The following is an 18,410-nucleotide window of genomic DNA, read 5'->3' as shown; positions in this document are numbered from 1 at the left end:
TATAGAGAGATATATTTATTTTCTATGGGTAACACTTTCCCACTTAATCGCAAGGAAAAGTTAGAGCAATAACAACATTACACAAACGTACGTTTCCGATGGCCTTTCTCTGGCTTGCTGGTATTCTCTTTCGGGGTTTTGGGAAACTACAATTAATAAGTTAAAGAATTTTCACATAAATATTTGTCTAGAGTCCCTATATTTTCTACAACACAGAAATCTACAGAAATAACAAACTTGTACAAACACTACACTGAGTGCAATTATATAACATTTCAAATATACAAAGCTCTGGGTTTTTTTCTTTTTCGTATTTTTAATAACAATAGTATGTACAGTATCGAGTATCACAGTATAGTAACTTTTAAACAGTCCATATACTAGCGTTATATTTCCCTTTGGTTTACTATAAAACCCTTGATTGATGTGATCGGTGGACAAGAGACCGCACCCACCCCTCCCCAAGTGCGCTACTTGGCTTTGACCCAGCCTTGGCTCTGTCAGCAAGCATCTTTTCTGGGCCGGTGAGAACAGCCTAGGCGAAGAGCGCAACCTGGCCTCCGCTGCCCTTCATTTTCTTAGCAACCTCACCGACCTCCCGGTCTTCTTTTCAGCCTCCCGCAACTCGGGAGGTGCTTTGCTGACCAAGTCGCCGATCTAGCCAGGGAAAAACTCCCGGGCGAAGAGGGTGGGCTCCTGCGGATTGGCCCAAGGGAAGCCGCAGAAGTGGCGCCTCCCCGCCTCCTTTCCCCCCTCCAGAAAGCGTGTGTCCGCTGGCTTCCCTCCCGTTTTGGTCTTGGATTCGTGCCTCGGCCGATTCGCCCACCAATCCCCCCGGGAGCGGCTTAGCACACCTCTTTGCCCGCGCTGTTCCCGGGGAGGATATTGAGCTGCGTGAGCTGCGCCGCGTGCTCCTTGGCTTTCAGGCGCAGCGCCGCAATGCTGGAGGCGCGCCGGTCCGCTGCCGCGGTGGCCGGGTCAGAGAGGCCGCTCGATTGCACGGCGTTGTCCACGGCAGGCGCTGGCTGTCGCAGCAGAGCAGCCGCAGTGGAAGCGCTAGTCAGCGGGGCCATGGTGGAAAAGAGCCTGCAAGCAAAGGAGACGCGGGACAGTCAGTCTTAAGATAGCCGAAAGTCCCGCAGTTGCTTTTATGGCGGCGAGAGGGGGGCTGCCATTTCGGATTCGGCTTTATTCTCTTTGCAGGACAGACGGCTTTTCAGAGCTCCAAAAGTCGGGAAAGCGACAACTTGCCAAGCTCGAACTGGAGGAGCCTGATTAGGAAATCGCGGAAGAGCGAGGAGCGTCCGCTTTCTGGCCTCCTCCCGGACCGGGGACTGAATCCCGCATTCCCGCTATTTAGGACGCCTCTTCTGCCTGCAACTCTGCCCGCTTCTGACGGGACAGCTTTCGTGGGCCCTTCTGAACCCGAAAGTTGTGGGAGGAGGCTCGAGAAAGAGGAAGCTTGAAAAACCTCGATGCCGGCAGGCAGAGTCGCGTTTATAGGTTGGGAGATCGCCCGCGTGTTTGGCGACCGAAGCTCGTTTCAAGAACCTAGCAATCGGTAGAAACTGGCTTGCACTGAGAGCGAGGCCAGGTAACGAGGCAGAGGTCGGCTGCCTCAGCTCTTCTCCCACCTTCCCTCCAACCTACGACTGGGGTGGCTTTCGATAGACCTTAACTGGTCTGCCGAACTTGCGCTCGCCCGTCTGTGACTCCCCTCGCCCACCTTATGAGAAACTTCCCGGCGCCCGGATGCCCAAAGCGGCGCCCGCCTCTCGGCTTCGCTGCCGCGCAGATCCCCCTCCCCAGCGGGGAGTGGCGTTCTAGCGGATTGCCTCACAGCGGAACTCCAATTAAGCTCCGGCAACCCCTCGCAATGACACAATCTGCGGCATGCTTTCCCTGCTCCTTTTTTCGCCCGCGCTTCTCCCGACGCTATTCAGTTGACCCTCTTTGACCGGCACGTCGAGAGACACGAGCTCTCCATTAACCAAGGAGGTGATTACTGACATCAGCGCGGCGAGGAATTGAACTGCGGGCCTGGAAGGCAACGGGAGGGACCGACTAAGACCAAACTGGCTAGGCTCTGGGACGGGCTACCGGGGCTGGCGCCTGGTTTCCGTCTGGAGTGGTTTCTCTGTCCCCAGTTCCCCCGCCGTGCTCAGTGAGAGGCTTTGTACAGTCCAACTCAGAAGGGCCGCCCTGGTTTTGACTACGCTAGACTTCTGTAGCCTTTCCTTTGCAGAATGGAGGCCGGCAGCAACTGCAGGAGCGGGGGGGGAGGGGGAGTAGATCTGCAATACCTATCTTCCTCAACTGGGAACTTCGAGGTTGGGAATATTATCCAGTTTTAGTCCCGCAACTCTGGGGAATCTGATAGATATAATAGATGGAAACCGAAGCTGTTTCAAATCCCTGCACGCCTTCCCCCAAACGTGGCTTGTTAAGAGGAAAGGGAAATCTCGCTCAAGAGGATGAACGTTTTTTTTTCTCCCTGCGTCCACCCTGCCCCTACATTTGCAGGCTGTCCGTTCAAAGCTGTTCAGCGAGCTTTTTGCAACTTATTTTTCAGTGTTGCGGGCGGGCGGGAGCGAGCTGCAACACCAGGCTACCTTAGAGTTTAAATAAAAGCATTTAAAGCGCGGGTACAGCGTGATCAGTGATCAGTAGGGGGCGTAGTAATCCAGTAACGTTTGGGAAATCGAGTCACTCTACTTGTGCAGAGGAAGCAGAAACAGTTTAATTTTCATTGGTAAACATTCCCCGCCCCTTAAAATCTTAATTTAATTTGAATTTCCATTCCTCCTCCAAGAGATAATTTTAAGTGGCGTCGTACCCCAATGAATATATTTTCCTTTTGTTCTCCTGTTAATATTTCCATTGTATTTTCATCTTTCCAGTTTTAATAAACTCGGCAATGCCTCATTGTATCTACAGGCTTTTTATTTCATTGTTTGAATTTATCTAAGGAAATGTGACTACAATATCACCCCTCCCCCGCCTGATTTATAGTTTTTCTATCCAGCTGATTGCCGTCCAAGGAAGGGAACCTGGCCGTGTCTCACGAACACTGAATTTTTAGTTGCATTGGGTTTAATTAAATATGGCCCACCTATGATTTCCCTGTCCCCACTTTACGTCAATGTATATTGCAGTTCTTTCTGTAAGCATTTGGAGTAAAATATACTCTATTATTATAGGGAAATAATTCCCAACCTCCAGATCATTGGGGGAGGGGGATTCCCAACTTCTAACAGGTACGTTTAAACTTCGAAAGGCACTTGCCAAAGCTTTTATAAAGCGCTCTATCCAATTAGAACATAGAAAATTTTTTCAAATCCATAATTTTAAAAACGAACTCCTGAAATGTGCAACCCTCCCCAAAGAAACTAAACTCTTACAGCCTCCCAAATGGAATTTTTTAGCTACGTGAGGTGAATAGATTGGACCACCATTCCTATCGGAGCCAAGCCTACGTTGGATAGAGAAAACTTCTGAATAATCGCAGCCAGGGCTGGACAGCAAATCTGGGAGGTTGACATCCATCGGCCCCCATCCTTAGCTTTCATGGATGTAATCTTGGCCCTGAGCATTCTTGGATTATTATTTTTTTAATGTCGGTGTTCCAAATCCTTTGGGGGAAGAGTTCCACCCATCTTCCCCAACACCAACTTGCCCTGGCTCCGCCCCTTTGACTTCAGAAATAGGTGCTTCTAAATCTACATGCCCCCCCCCCTTTTACCTTTGTGCCCTGGGACAAGTTCAGCACCTCTTCTGTTGCCCTCCGCTGATCAATTGGCACCAGGGACGGGATGGGGAGTTTACCTGCCAAAAGCTGGGCTGATGAAGGCCGGATGCCGAAATACAGCCGCTCCCAAGAAAGTGCTGAGGCCTAGCGGAGTGCTGCTGGGGGGCAAGGCTGCAGAGCCCGGAGGTGGCGGGGGGAGGCTGGGAAAGGCGGCGGCAGCGGCGGCGGCGGCGGCGGCGGCCGCCGTCCAGGCGGAGTCGAGAGCTGGGTGGTGAGGAGGGAAAGGACTAGCATCAAGGTAGGGACTGAGCGGATGAGATGCCGACAACGGGCCAGGGAAAGGCAGGCCGGGTGGGTGGCTCTGAGCGCCGGCCTTTTCCCTCTTCCGCCATTTGGCTCTCCGGTTCTGGAACCAGACCTGGAAGCCAAAAGAAAACAAAGGGCAAGGCGATTAGTAAGCGCGCTCCTTTCCGCTCTTACTCCTCGGCGGCCGGCAAACGATCTTCAAATGCCCGCTCACCCGCCTCCGGGCTCCACTGAGACATTGCGGAAGGCAGCCAACAAGAGATCGGCTCCTAACCTCGCCAGACCCGTCCAGCAGGGGAAGAGGGGATTTAGCCCCAAAGCTTGCCTAGGTAATTACTCTGGAGAGCCATCCAGTAATCTAGCGCCTTTCTACTTTTTCGGCAGCAGTGGAAAGAAATACGCCTCCATCTCCTGGAAACAAGTTATGAAATCTATCTAATAGACTATAGGTTTCTCATCTGTTCTCTAGAAGGAAGCGAAGCAAATGGACCCTCTTATCTATTAAGAGAAGTAAACCCAGATTGCAGGGCTGAATGGATCAAAAGCTCCTTCATTCTGTATGTCCAAAACAAAGGCTTATAGAAAGTCACCTAAATTTAAGGTATTGAGCAGCTTTTTCATGGTTTCCTATGAAATCAGCAGTGCAGACATCTAAATTAAAGATTCTAACAGACAGAGGAATACTTATTCTCAAGTTTTCCTATTCAAAAGTAAAAATTCAATTGGATACAACTACTTTTTGTGGTATCATTAATGCAGCATTTCTTTTCTCTTTTGCTGTTTTGGGGGACTTAGATTGTCCCCCTGTCTTCAATGTATCAAGGAAACTCTTGGACATATATAAATAGAAAATTATTCTGATTATGTTTTGCTGATGTCTATTCTTTATCTGTCCCTTTAAAACAGATTGAGCCATTGGTATAAGCTTTTAAAATCCATTTCTCTTAGTAGAAATATGCACCTTGTTACTGGTTCTCTATTGGAGGAGTTTCTCTGATGTAGTCTTTTTCTATCTGATCTAGATCTGCAATTCCCATCCATCCTCTAGTAGCCTCGCCAATGACTGGGGGTAGTGAATGGGAAGTGTATACTACTGCATAAGATATAGTCGAGTCACCATGAGCGAATAGGCAGCAATATAAATTCAATAAATAAATAAATAAATAAATAAATAAATAAATAAATAAATATGCTACAATATTCAGTAAGCAATATCTAATGTTTCCTGATGTCTTTAAAACTTTACATATAATTTTATCCTTCCCTTTCTCAGTGCCAAAGGTTTTGGCAAATGCTTGAATGCTTTTGGCAAGTTAGGTGGCAGGTTAAACATGTTAAAGACTTTGATACTTGGCAGAATTAATAACAGTAAATAATCTTTTGCAGCTATTCATCTGCAGCATCATTAACAATCTCTGCAGGTCTGCCCTTCCTCTAGTTATTTCCTGAGAAAGAGCAAATCTGTCCATTCCTATGTCTTTTTAACCAAAACTTGACTAAATGAATTTCCATAAAGTAACTAATATAACTTTATATCAGCCATTGGCATCTTTTGTCCTGTTTTAAAGTGTTATAGCTTAAGTAGCATAGTCACATTAACAATTACAACAATGTGAAAGGAACAGGAAATGAAAATTTGCTCTCTAAGAATTTTAGTTTCACTTCCACCAAAGAAAAGAATTTGGGGAAGAGAAAGAAGGAAAACATTACACTGGCAAAAAAAATGTGACTTCCTTGCATAGCTCCTGGTTTGCTCTGATCACCTCCAAGAAGGCTCTCTTATAGCCCTATCACAGCCAGCCCAGGAACTGAGCATTAATGCAATGAAAACTTTGTTATCTCCCAGTGCACCTTTCCTGCTTCCAACTCAATTAGCAACATGCCCCTCCAATTCTGCCTCTTATTGAATTAATAAGTCTGAGTATACCCATAGGTAAACCAAGGGATTCTAATAATTCATATTCTTAATTACATCTTCTCCCATGAATGAGAACAAAAGGGAGGGTGAGAAAGAAAGACATGAGGGGAAGGGGGGTGTCTCAGTTTCTTGCTCACTCTTTTTTAGTTATTTAACTTTCCCACGACTCATTCCCCTGAGCTGAAAATCCTGAGTTGCTGTCACAGCTCTGTTTGACAATAGAGAAATGTGTCAACAGAGAGGAGGGAACTGAGCTCTTCATTAGCTCCTCTAATGCGAGAAGCTGTTGTGTATTAAATGAGCCATATGGAATTTATGATGCTTTTGCTGCACTTGGCTTTCTGTGTAAAGTGATTTGCTCAGCACAGAGCCCAAAGGCCGAGCCATCTGTTGGGGGGTATGGCTGGCCTCCTGCAACTCTGCCTCCTGCCCAACCTACTCGAATCACCTGGTATGCTCAAGCCCAAAAGCAAACCAGGAGCAGTAGCTGGCTCTCGGAGGTTGGGGTGGGGGTTGAGAAGGAAACCCCCTGTCCTCTTCGGAGTCCTTTTTTGCTCTTGTACCAACACACCTAGCTTGCTCTTTTGAGATATTTTTGGAGAGGTTAAAAATTGCCAGAAGTGTTAATTGCAATGGGGAAAGAAAGGAAGCTTTGTTGAGGACCTGCTGAACATTGTCTCCTAAAGAAAAAAAATGGAGAAGCACAGCAGTTCCCTCAATTTTTTAACTTAATTTGGGGTGGACAAAAGAGGATGAATCCAAGAGGATGAAATCAATGGTTAAAGCATTTTGTTTGCCCTACTAGAAGCTCCACTGTCCAACTGATATCTTTCCAACCCTTTCCCCCTCGACTCACCTGCACTCTGGCTTCAGTCAGATCCAGGCGCATCGCCAGCTCTTCCCTGGGAGGGAAAGAAGTACAAGACAGGTGCTCAGGTGAAACTCTGAAAGGGTCCCGGAACAGGTAGAGTGAGCTAAAATCTGCAGAAGGCCATGGACCAATTCCACCTCCTCCTCCTTCCTTGCTCAGATCAAAGCAACCCCATCTGCCCAGCTCCATATCACACTAGGCCCCTGCTTTTTGCCTTAAAGTCTTTTGGTGGTGGTGCGATATCCCACACTTTGAGCTTTCCCTTGACCATCCTTCCTCTCCATTCCCGGGTCAAAGATGGAAATACTTTACCCTAAGCCTCAAGCTTGCTGCCTGGTATCAGATGGCCCAGACAGGCTTTACTTGTTGCTTTTCCCCAAACTCAATTTGCTTTCTTACTATTCCCTTTTTCTCCACAAAGAAGGTGCGAAAGAGGGCAGCAAGTTGCCCAGAAGGAGTCACGTCGGAGCCCACCTCCTCTCTGGCACCCCCAACCAAGGCCTTTGACAAAGGCTCCCACCTCCAAATACCACTCTGCAGCACAGGGGAGATCCATTGAGCTGCAACACAAGCCCTTCGTTGTGGTGATTATTGCAGCAATTAAAGCAAATCGGAAACCATTAGGATGTTAGGGTACTGCTCACAATCTGTTTACTTCGAATCCGGGAGACTCCCGGGATAATTTCCGGGCTCTCTTTCCGCTCGGAAGAAAAGCGCACTTCCGACCAAAGTGGGAGTCCAGCCGGATTCGAAAAGAAAAAATAGCCACCACCTTCGGGCTGCCAAAAGGGAAGCCCCCGGACCGATCTGCAAGAACGATTTAAAGAACCCGGCACATATCTGCACTGATGTGTGTCCGGGCAGTGGAAAAACCGGCATCACCCCCATGGTCATATATCGGGAGTTTGGCACTGGAATCAGGCTGCTTGGCGTGCTCCGCTGATCCATTTCCAGGGAAAAGACGGAGCGATTTTCTGGGTTCTGCCTAGGCTAGAAAGGTAGCGTGCATATCAATGACGAAACCTGGCATGTAGCCCCACAACCGAATTTGACTGACGGTACAGAATAAGCATCTATAAAAGGCTAGCGAAAAAAATTGCCTTAACAAGGGATCCTCCAGTTTCTTTCCATCATCCAAAGGCAGTCCCTTTTCCCGAGGAAATAAAATGCACTGTGGCAGGTTAACGAATTAAAGGGACATCCCTTCCTCCCTCTTTCTCTCTTCCTCAGAAGAGAAGAAAAGTAGAGGAAGAATCCCAGACAATTGATAAAAAGGAGAAGACCGAGTTAACTGTCGATTTTACAGATGGAGAATTTATTCGCACCCAGGAAAATTGCCTACGAACTTGGTAGAATAAACTCGTTCCGGCAAAGAATCTACCCCTTTTGCAGTTCAACATGAATATCTCCGCCCCCACCCCCGCTGCCGTTTTAGAGAAGGGACTGAGTTGAGTTTTATTAGCAGCGTCTACTTTTGCTTATCTGTTGGCAATAGATTGGGAGCATTTGCGCTCCTGCAAAAATGAAGAAGGCAAGGGCTGAATACTTAATTATTATTAATGATTGATTCAGAAAGGCTAATACGAAGAATTAAGATCACCCAAAGTAAGTCTGAAGCCAAGAAAAGGCGAAGATTTTCCCACTAAATATGCAAATATTCAGGAAGCCATTTTACTTTTGGACGGAGGCTGAGACCGAAAAGTTCTGCCCAGCGCTTCAGGAGAAGATCGGTAATTCTCAGCTTGACCGGAGTTTCCTTTCTAAGCTGAGGCGCATCCAAAGAATAGCAACAACTTTCCAGTCCCCAGCTCCATTTTTTTTCCATCTCCTTATTTTCCGGACCCCGTCCAGAAATTACTACCGTCTGCGAGCAGGCAAGCAAGCCGTTGCAGACTCTGCCAAAATGCCCCGGCCGAACGCTGTCGCCTCGTTCCATATTTTTAGCCTTCGAACGCGGAATACTTTGATCTTTTCCTATCTGTATGTATGTAACTTCCATTGAGAGGGCAACTTTCCAGCTTCAGCGGAAAACTATGAAACTGATACCTGACCGACTAGCCAGAGGATCAGGGCAAAAATAGATTGGTTTGGCAACGATGAGGTCAAAAATTCGGCCACACCTATCCTTGGCAGACTAGCTTAATGGCTGAAGTCCAGCGGAGAGCCGGGCGCGCTAACTCGTAAAGGCCGCTGAATTTGGGGAAAGGTGACTGCCCCAAAGCACGGGAATAGCGGAAGGGAGAAGCAAAGCCGGGCACCAAAATGAGTTTTGTGAAAGACGACCTGAAGAAGACCCGTGAGGCGCATCTCCTCTTTTTACCAAATCTTTTCCCTCTTTCCAGGCCTGCAGTATCCTTTCTTATGCCTTACCTGTTTCCTCCTTCCGTTTCCTTCTGATCTTGTACATGCAAAAACCGAAACCAATATTGTAAAACCTTTCGCCCCAGGGGATCTTATGCCCAGTCTATCCGCCTTTCTTGATCTTGCAGCTCTCTTTCCTCATTCCTAAGAGTTCTGACCTTGAAACCCCTTCCTACCCTAGAGCCGCTTGGAGGCTAGCTTGTCTCAGCAGTTCATTCCCTACCTGGTGAAGACGTCTGGGTAGTGGGTCTTCTGGAAGGCCCTCTCGAGCTCCTCCAGCTGGTAGCTGGTGAAGGTGGTGCGATAACGGCGTTGCTTCCTCTTGAGCAACCCTTCCTCGGAATCACTGCCCGCCGACAGGCACACGCTGTCCTCACCATCCTTGCCGTCGGCCAGCTCGTCGGCAGGGAGCAGCAGCTCCTCCTTGGGCGAGTCGCCGGCACCCTCGCTTCCTATCGCCGCAGGTCCCACGCCAGTCCCACCCGCGGACCCCGAGCTGCGTCGGGCATCTTTGGCCTCGGCTAGCAGTTCGTCGTCCTCGTCCAACTCCTCATCCAGCTCCTCGGTCTCCTCTTCCTCTTCTTCCTCGTCCTCTTCCTCGTCCTCCTCCTCCAGCAATTCCTCCCCTCGGCCTGGCCTACCGTCGGGGCCGCCGCCATCTCCACGGCTGCTCAAGTCGTCGAGGGTACGAGCGGTACGCGCAAAGGGCGCATTCTCCCGGTAGGACTTGCTTCGACTGATGCTGACCTGTGGCGCCTGGCTGATCTTGAGAGTGTCCCACGACGAGGCTGTTGCCTCGGCCCGCGCCAGCAATCGGCCCCCACCAGGCCCATAGAGGCGGCGCAACTTGGGCGGCAGATGCAGCTCGCCCATCTCGAAACCGGGCGGGCTGCCCTTGCCTGGTCCTGCCAGAGACAGAGACATTCGCGGGTCGTCAGTCCAGCTGAGGAGGAAGATAGACTTCTTGGCAACAGTACTTGGACCCCTCCAGCAAAAAGTCCCAGCACCAGTCATCCCAACCCGCCCATCTTCCTCCTCAGCTGTCTAGGTTGGGTCAATAGAGCCAAAAGGAATTCCGTTAGACAGGTTTACAGAATATAGAACCAAGCTTATATTTGAAAGAAGTTGCAGCAAACAGCATTGCCAGAGAACGTTTCCCAACCTCATTTTGGTTTCAAACATTATTACCTCCAACTACCAACTAAAGGGAGTCTCCCTCCTCCACCTGGCATCTGACACCTATGGGGTTCTGTCAAATTAATTTCCACATTTCTTTGGACATAGCAAGACAGACCCGCCCTTGAAGCCAAACCTGAAACTCCAGACCGGAGATAAAGTGGTTTAGAAGAAACCGATTTCTCTTCCTCTCTCCCTTCATGAGGAAAATCAGAAGGGAACGTCCAATTTCCCTCAAGCTTTGGAGACTGAACTGCCCCCCTCCGTCACCCAGATGGTTTTGCCTTTAATCTAGGCCTGGCAGGCAAAGGCGCTGCCAAGTTGGAGAAAATACCAGCACAGAACTCTTGACAACGGTTGACATTTGTCATCACAACGCCACCCGCACAAACCCGTAAAGTGAGAAGAGAGGGAAAGGGAGAGGGAGTGTGATTCGGCCTTCAGCTGCCCGACTGCTCAACTTGGGACTGCCCGAGTTTGGGACCCAGTTACTTAGAAGCGCCCCCCCTCCCTATGCAGTCCTGGGCCAAGAGTGGAGTGGAAGGGATCTGACGATATTCAAGACTGCGGGCAAGACAGTCTTCTTCGAAGCTATGTTCCCTCCCTTTCCCACCCTCATTCCACCCTTCTCACCTTGCCCGGCCTTGTCTGGCTCCGTCCGGTTGGCCAGGGGCGGAAGATTAGGAGGTGCTCCTAGCATCCGCATCTTGCAAGGGCTTCTCCTGCCCAGGATGCTGTCGATGCAATAGGAGGAGAGCAAAGTTGGCGATTTACTTTTGCATTCGGGCCTCTCGGAGCAGCTCTCCTCTTGGTATTGGCTGCTCATGGCTTTGGCTTGCTTGCACTCTCCCGGGCCGTGCGGGGGTTGAAGTCTGGCTGGGGCTGATACCCCTCCCCCCACTAAGCAGCAGCTGAGGCTAGCCCCTCTTCCTGCCCAGGACACGAGGAACCAGGGTAATGACTGAGCTGCAATCGCTTAGCTCTTGATTCCCTCTCCTCCACGTGCTGGAAAGCGCGTTCTGATTGGCTCTTGCCAGAGGCTGTTCTGCCTCTGGCTTCAGGCCGAAGGCAAAATGCGACCTGGATCATGGAGAAGGGGAATGGTACAGGCTGGACCAAGTTGGGTGGCTTTCCTGGACACCCTTCTTGCTGCAACTGGCAAGAAGAATAGAATCACTTTTTCCATAAAAAGGAAAAGACAACCCCCCTCCCCGAATGCTACAAGGAATGGGTAGGATTATCCCATGTACAGTACAGCAAATCCCGACTGAATTGAGTAAACATAGAAACTTGTTTGCTTCGATTATATTTTGCTTACTAGCTTAATTGCAATATTCAAGATATCTTCCCATTATTAATTTTAAGAAATAAATTGTTGAGACTTAAATTTTTGAATGAATCACTGGATTAATCATTACTTTCTGTCGCTGATTTTCTTTACAAAGCAAAACTACCGGTAACAGTAATTTAGAGTGCAAACCCCGCTTACCCATTCAGAAATCGATCATATTTATTTCTTGGGCACTACATTTAGAATTGCATCCTTAACATAAGAATGAACATACAGACCGAAAAGGTTCACATACTAATATTTATCTACACAAATAAAAAACATTTACAATTAAGAGGTTAAACACCCGACAAGTTGAAAACTTGTCTGGTCATCCAAACCAGACCACATTACCGACTTTGTGATGTGTTGGTAATATGTAATTTTAAGTGCTATGGGTAGGAATTATGAAACACAGATCTTCATAACCCTTCCTTCCTCCCTTCCTCCCTCCCTCCCTGCCTGCCTGCCTGCCTGCCTGCCTTCCCTCTTCTTTCCTTTCTCACGAAAGCGAATCTGGATCTACCTAAGATTAAAAACGAACGTCGTTGGCACAAAGCGGCCTCAACTATAGAGCTTATTTATCCCTGAGAGAGAGGGTCTAAGGCTGCCTAAAGATTAAAGTTGGCCAACTGGGAAAAGCCCTTCACTTTTTTCTAGAATAAGAACTATTTCTTGTTGATTTACACGTTTTCGCTGCTGGCGTGAATTCGACCTGCCTCTCTAACCAAAGTTGGATAAGAACCAAAACGAGCCAAGGTCAGAAACAGTTTAGGCACTGCAAGGAACTGATGGGTAATTCCAGCTGGCGTCCTCGATGCGCAAGTTCATTTTTAAAAAAGCAAACTTTAATAGGGTCAATGACATCTTGTTTCAGAAATATTAATAGATTAGGAACTGAAGGTCACTGAATATTTTCCTCGGAGGGTCAGGATCAGTGCCAGAGACTGCAAATTTGCTCTGCAGTTATTTTTGCGGGCAAGTTTTCGTACCTTCTAAAGAGAAAAGCAGGCAGAGAGGCTAAGAGCAAGGAAACTGTGGTTGAAATCCAGGTTTGGGACAAGGGAAAAATTCCAGACCTGGTTTTCTTCTCACTGAACCTCCCTCCCCGAGCGTGTCAAAAAAATTACAAAAATATCTACTTGAATCGCTTACAGTTAGTATTTAAAAATATAAGGATTTCTAATTGGAACCTCTCTTGTGCACTCGCCCTCTTTTACTGTAATAAACATCCTTAGGACTATTTGAAATGCTAATGGGAGAGCAGAGTTCCGGTGCCGTGGCTGCAAAACTGTTTCGCGGCGAAGTAGAGAAGCGAAGGAAGGGAGCCAAGTGCCCGCTTCCCTAAAAGACAATCCCACAGGAGGCTCGTCGTCCCCAAAGGGCTCTCCTCTCGATTCCTCTACCCCAGCTGCTCCAGGCGCAGACCGCAGTGATTCCCAGCCGCTTCTTTCTGCGGGATACTTTCACGCCGCGATTTCGGTGGCGCTCGGTTCCATCTCCCAAGCACCCTGCCTTTCTCTGCCCGGGAAAAGTCGGAAGTCCTTTCCCGTTATAGGCAACATTTGGCCCCTGCCCGTGCGGGGAAGGGTTTCATGGGGACTTTTTAAAAAGCACCGCCTTGGACTGCAAAACCCAAAGCGCAGCAACCCGGCTAAAAAGTTGCAACTTGAACGTCGAAGTCCACTTCAAGAAAACTCTTAAGGACGGGGCGATTCCACCGAGGCGCTTTCCTCTTCCAGAGGAGAGGCAGAGGTGGGAGGAGGGAGACGTTCCCTAACGAAGGGCGGGATCGGGCGGCAAGCGTCAATTCCTCCCGAAGGGCGAACAAGTCGGGAGACCAATCGCTGCCTGCCGAGGGAATTTTATTTGCCGGAGGCAGCCCGTTTGCCAATAGAAGCCCCCCCGCAGGCCGTCCGCGAGGGCCCCGAAGAGGCGGCTTTGCTCTGTGCCTCTTCCTCTCCCTCGATCCCCCTCAAGGGAGCAACCTGAGGAGCCCTGATCTCCGCTCTTGCTAGTCCCGAGCGCCGAGGCCTGAAAGGAGAAGGCGGCCGGCAGAGGACGATTTGGGTTAGTAGAGCGTCCGGCCTGTCCTCAGGCACCCTTTGCTCCGCCGGAAAGGCTCCACTCCGAAGGCCAATTTCCGCCGCCCCGCACTCGCCTTTCTTTTTCCGCCTCCCGGGCGAACCGGGTAATTGGCGGACGCGTTTTGTTTTGCAGTATCCATTTTCCCCTCGTCTTTCCGAACCAGTCTTAACATGGCCTCAGGGCAGGCGCTGACTCTTCGGTCCCCGGCGTCGAATGGCTCGCTATTGTCGGTGTATCCAACCGTCAACGCCACCACACTCGGAGCGCTACCTGGCAGCCTCAGAGCCCACCGCGCCGGAGGAGCAGCCTCTAGGCCCCGCCACCCTCTCTGGCCTCGGCAGCCTCTAGCTCTCCCCCACCCACATTTGTTAAATAAAAAACAGGGTTGCCCTCGAAGGGCCAAAATGCTGAACCTCGAAGTTAGTAGTCTGTTGCCCCTCACCCTGTTCCCAGGGGCTTCTCCCAACTCCCAACATCAGTCTGACCCGCGGGAGCGATCGGGGTAAGGCAAGGAAGGGAAGTGAAAGTGAATCACTCGATAGTTTTCGGGGAAACTCAACGTTGTCAGCCAAAGGGAATGAAACTCTTTTGAGTCGTCCGCATTGACTTCTTTTAGTTATTCGCTTGCTTAAGTCGGCGCAAAGCTGCCGCTTCTTTGCTTGGTATTTCCATCCAGCTGCCCCGGGCTTGCCGAGAGGGGTAAAGAGAAGGCTCTTCTTCTAGATGTGGTAGAAGCTGCAAATTCAGCCCCGTCTGTCTCTTCTCCTTCCAGGAAGCCGAAAAGCGGCTCGTCTAGGGTCTAGCCCCCCCTTTTTCTTTGCCGCGGAAGACTGAGGTTTCAAGCCTACACCCCGCATTCGATAATTCGGACGTCGACATTCCTGAGGATTTTTCAGCAACTTCCTCCGTAGAGGTCCCCCACATACTCATCAAAACAATTAAATAAGCCAAGTCCAAAGGCAGAACTGGTGCAGTCGATCTATCCGCTTCTGGAATCCCCTACAACCAGGTGATCCTTCCCCCTGCATATTTTTAGTTTTCTGGATTCTTCCTGCCTTCCAGCAAACTTGCTTTCCTAACCATCTATTTTTCCCTCCACTAATCCTAATTTAACCCTGAACTGTCTTATTGTAACCTTTTGGAGAAGTGCAGGGAAAACAACAGTGCAGTGGTTCAAATGATACAAATTGATTAGTTTTACTTGGAGGAAATAAGAGTGTTCGTCTTACAACCAGAGTCAAGGAAGGATAACAGACTTGGGACACTGACAGCTGTGGGTGAGGCAGGAGCAAGTTGCTTTGGCAGAGATGAACAGCCTTAGGTGGGGCTTTCCACTTCAACTCCACACCTCTTCTAGTGGTTTGAGAAAGAGTGTCTTTGTCCACTTTCAGTTCAAAGCTCTGCTCTTGCATAGGGTAACAGTCTTATGCAAAATTATTGGAAACAAGGCAAGTGCTGATGGAGAATGTGTCAGGTTCCCTGGCTAGGCCAAACAATGAGTGAGGTCTTGGTGGCTCTCATCCACTGAGCCACGCTAGGAATGGAAATTGCAGAATGATCCGGGCATTATTGGGTTCCACTGATGTTTTTATGGGGGGATGAAATGCAATACAGAGATGAAGTTTTTGTCCAGCAAAGATGAACACCTTCTTGATTTCAAGAAGAGCCTAAAAGTGGTACCCCGCTTTTACTTGTAGCCAGAAATGAAAGAATATCAGAAAATGTGTCTGTTTAATACACTGTAATCTGTTTCAAGAAGCAATTCCTGATGCTTTCATTTATTTTAATGGCTTAAATATTAAAATATTTACATGCCAGTTATACTTTTATTATTGTGTCCATCTTCCAAATATCCTTTTAAACAAGATTCCATACTAAAATTTATGTGTTGGATTTACTAATATAGGAATAATTGAACGATAAGATTTAAAAAAAGGAAGTTGTTGGTATCCCTAATGGCCATTACACATTCATTTCTGTAGAGGCAATCCTGCTCAGATGTGGATATACTGTGTCCAGGTTGACAAGTTTAGATATGAAAAAGAATTCAGTTTCTTAATTTCTACTTGAATATGAGGATTTAAAGAAATCATAGCCTTTATTAAATTTCCTAGAAACAAAAGGCATGTATTTTTGAGCTTTTGTTGAAAAAGTGAGAAGCAAATGATACAGAGGATAAAATCAAAATTAAGGAAAAATGTGAGTGCATTTATTGAAATAAGTGACTCCCATATTTGCTATTTTATCACGTTTATATTAACCATCAGATATGCTTTATTCTTGCACTACTATTCCAGAACAACATGTCTGCATTCATTTTTCAAACACGGTCCTAAGGCAACCAACCTTTCCCACAGATTTTGCTGCCAATGACAATTCTACTTCAGAGAACCTGCTGCCTCACTTTCTCAACCAGTGAAGTTTTGTGGATTGCCTTCTAGTGATTAGGGGAAATATCCCTGTATGACAATTCTAGAACACAAACCCACACTGGATTTCTTTCAATTATTATTATTTATTTCCTTGTAGTTTCCATGTATTTTGGGGGAATTCATGTGCCATCTCTCTGGGGATGAAGGCTTCACATCTTCTTTTCCCATTGTTTCAACACACCTTCCATTTCTTAGTTAACCCTGCTTAGATTAACACATGGAAGATAAACCGTCTTCCTTGTCTGAGACATTTCCACAAAGAACATCTCCCACACCAATCTTCTGCAATATATTTGCTTTTGATGGTTCTCTTCTAGTGCATATCTCACCATGTGGCTTGTAGCTTGGCACAGATGTATTGCTATAAACAACAGACAGGTATTTTCTTTTAAAGAGATCTTTTTCTGTGGATTTTCTTTTCAATTTTCACCTGAGATTCAAAGAGATGCTAATATGTCTTGCTATTTCTGTTCTGTCAATTTGAGCCATGGATAATGGTACTATTTATATAGGAAAGGCACCACTCTTTTGTGGCTAGAAATGGCCAATTTGTTTTGCAGAGGGATTAGAAAGTATTCAAATATCAATAAAAATATTTCCTACAGAAAGCAGTTGAGAAGATCAGGAAGAGAAAAAAATAAAAGATCAACATCAGTTTTTAAAGGAGTAAATTAAGTTTTAAATATGTGCCAGGACACAGACTGGAAAAGAATAGTGAGGGAACTATTTGTAAAAAGATCAATTTGTAAAAAGAAGTATTTGATAAGCCTAGCCATCCCCCTTGCAGAGCTATGTTTTGGAAGACAGATTGATTTCCATCTCTATGGTGAGCTAATTGTATAATGGGCTAAGTAATTGTATAATTTATTTCCTATTCCTGTTTTAAATATTTCAAGGAATTGGGAGGCTGCCTTTGGGGAGAGTGCAAAGAATAAGCATAAAGGTTATAGCTAATGAGCTTGCTTTCCTATTAGTGTAACAAAACACCATATTTATGTATGTGTGTGTGTGCATGTGTGTATGTATGTGTCTGCAGTTTCTGGTATTAAACATGGTTCCAAATGCATGACATGTAAAGAGCACTAGTGGATTTATTGTTTTGCCTTGTTCTCTTATCTTTCTAATTAAAGTGCTGGTATAAACAGAAAAGATACTTCTAAAAATTCATCATAATTAAGATGTCAGTGAGAATGTAAGTTCCTAGCTTGCAAAATTCGCAGACAATTCTCTATCTTGGATGATTTGATTAAGCCATAATGTGATTTCTTTGTTTTTAGCTTAGTATAATGTATGAACCTATCCAACGTGATCTGGATTATTGCATGAACAAGTGACACCACAGTGGTATCTTCAACTAACCATTATTTTAAAAGCTCTGGTTTAATGTGATGTGTAAGCCAACACATAAATGCAGGATTGCAATCTTGACAGTGAAATCCTGTGAAGAGCCTGTTCAATTCCAAAGGGATTTATTCCCAGATCAGTTTATTTTGGACTGAAGCCTATAGTTTTAAATTATGATCCTTCAGTCTTAATGGGAGCATAAAAGTTAATCTCAGTTCTAATCATTTTAACATCTTAATATAAAGCAGAAACAAATTGCACATAAGCACTATTTTCTCTATATTTCATATGGTATACCCTTCTTGTAAGGCTGACTGATTTATAGGCATAACAGAATTGCTAGGTTTTGCATATGGGACAGAAAGCTGAATTAGTTAAATGCAATAAAACCTGACAAATTTGCTGACTGGGAATTTGCTGACTGACGCCTCAATTCTAGGAATAAAACTTCCATTATAGTGCAGTATAACGTTTATACGATGTAAACATTGTGCTAAAGTTGTCTGCAATTATAAAAATCAGTGGAATCCAAAACCCAACCAAACATATCTATATTTTGCTACTTTCCCTGCAAAAGATACTTTCTATAGATATCATTGCTATTCTTTAGGGATACTTACCACATTTTCAAAATGGAGCTCAGTGATACAGCCAACCTGTAGCGTGTACAAGAAAGGCTGAAAGACCATATTCTGAAACCTTGGCGAGATGATGCTTTATTTATAATGACAAAAAGTATTTTATTTTATTATTCTGATATTTTTATATTGTACAATGTCTAGAATCACTGAGAAACGGGCATTCTTCAAAGCCCTGAAGATAAATATTGAGCTTAG

At 46.6% G+C, this 18,410-nt stretch overlaps 1 protein-coding gene and 1 long non-coding RNA gene across 2 annotated transcripts in view; one reads left to right on the top strand and one right to left on the bottom strand.

Moving 5' to 3' along the window:
- On the bottom strand, nucleotides 1-11,331 carry ARX (aristaless related homeobox). Its single transcript, XM_026720774.2, has 5 exons — nucleotides 11,014-11,331; nucleotides 9,428-10,109; nucleotides 6,829-6,874; nucleotides 3,826-4,166; nucleotides 1-1,086 (listed from the first exon to the last, which is right to left on the bottom strand). The coding sequence occupies exons 1-5, from the start codon at nucleotides 11,204-11,206 to the stop codon at nucleotides 846-848; spliced, it is 1,503 nt and encodes a 500-aa protein (XP_026576559.1). The 5' UTR covers nucleotides 11,207-11,331; the 3' UTR covers nucleotides 1-845.
- Nucleotides 11,332-13,616: 2,285 nt separating this feature from the next.
- LOC148125095 (uncharacterized) overlaps nucleotides 13,617-18,410 on the top strand; it is a 33,261-nt gene continuing 28,467 nt past the window's right edge. The window contains exons 1-2 of the long non-coding RNA XR_015744485.1: nucleotides 13,617-13,780; nucleotides 14,571-14,807. This is a non-coding gene — a long non-coding RNA (uncharacterized LOC148125095). The remainder of the gene's footprint in view (nucleotides 13,781-14,570; nucleotides 14,808-18,410) is intronic.

Source organism: Pseudonaja textilis, chromosome 8 (genome assembly GCF_049901715.1).
Source record: "Pseudonaja textilis isolate UNSWEBS1 chromosome 8, rPseTex1.2, whole genome shotgun sequence".
Taxonomy (NCBI): Eukaryota; Metazoa; Chordata; class Lepidosauria; order Squamata; family Elapidae; genus Pseudonaja; species Pseudonaja textilis.
This window is presented reverse-complemented; position numbering and strand designations above follow the sequence as displayed.

Bases quoted from the DNA above. Each gene is read 5' to 3' on its own strand.
- ARX (XM_026720774.2), bottom strand. From the start codon at position 11,206: ATGAGCAGCCAATACCAAGAGGAGAGCTGCTCCGAGAGGCCCGAATGC. The intron at 6,875-9,427 runs GTAGGGAATGAA...TTTCCCTCCCAG, and splicing joins TACCCAGACGTCTTCACCAG to GGAAGAGCTGGCGATGCGCC. The intron at 1,087-3,825 runs GTAAACTCCCCA...CTTTGCTTGCAG, and splicing joins ATCAGCCCAGCTTTTGGCAG to GCTCTTTTCCACCATGGCCC.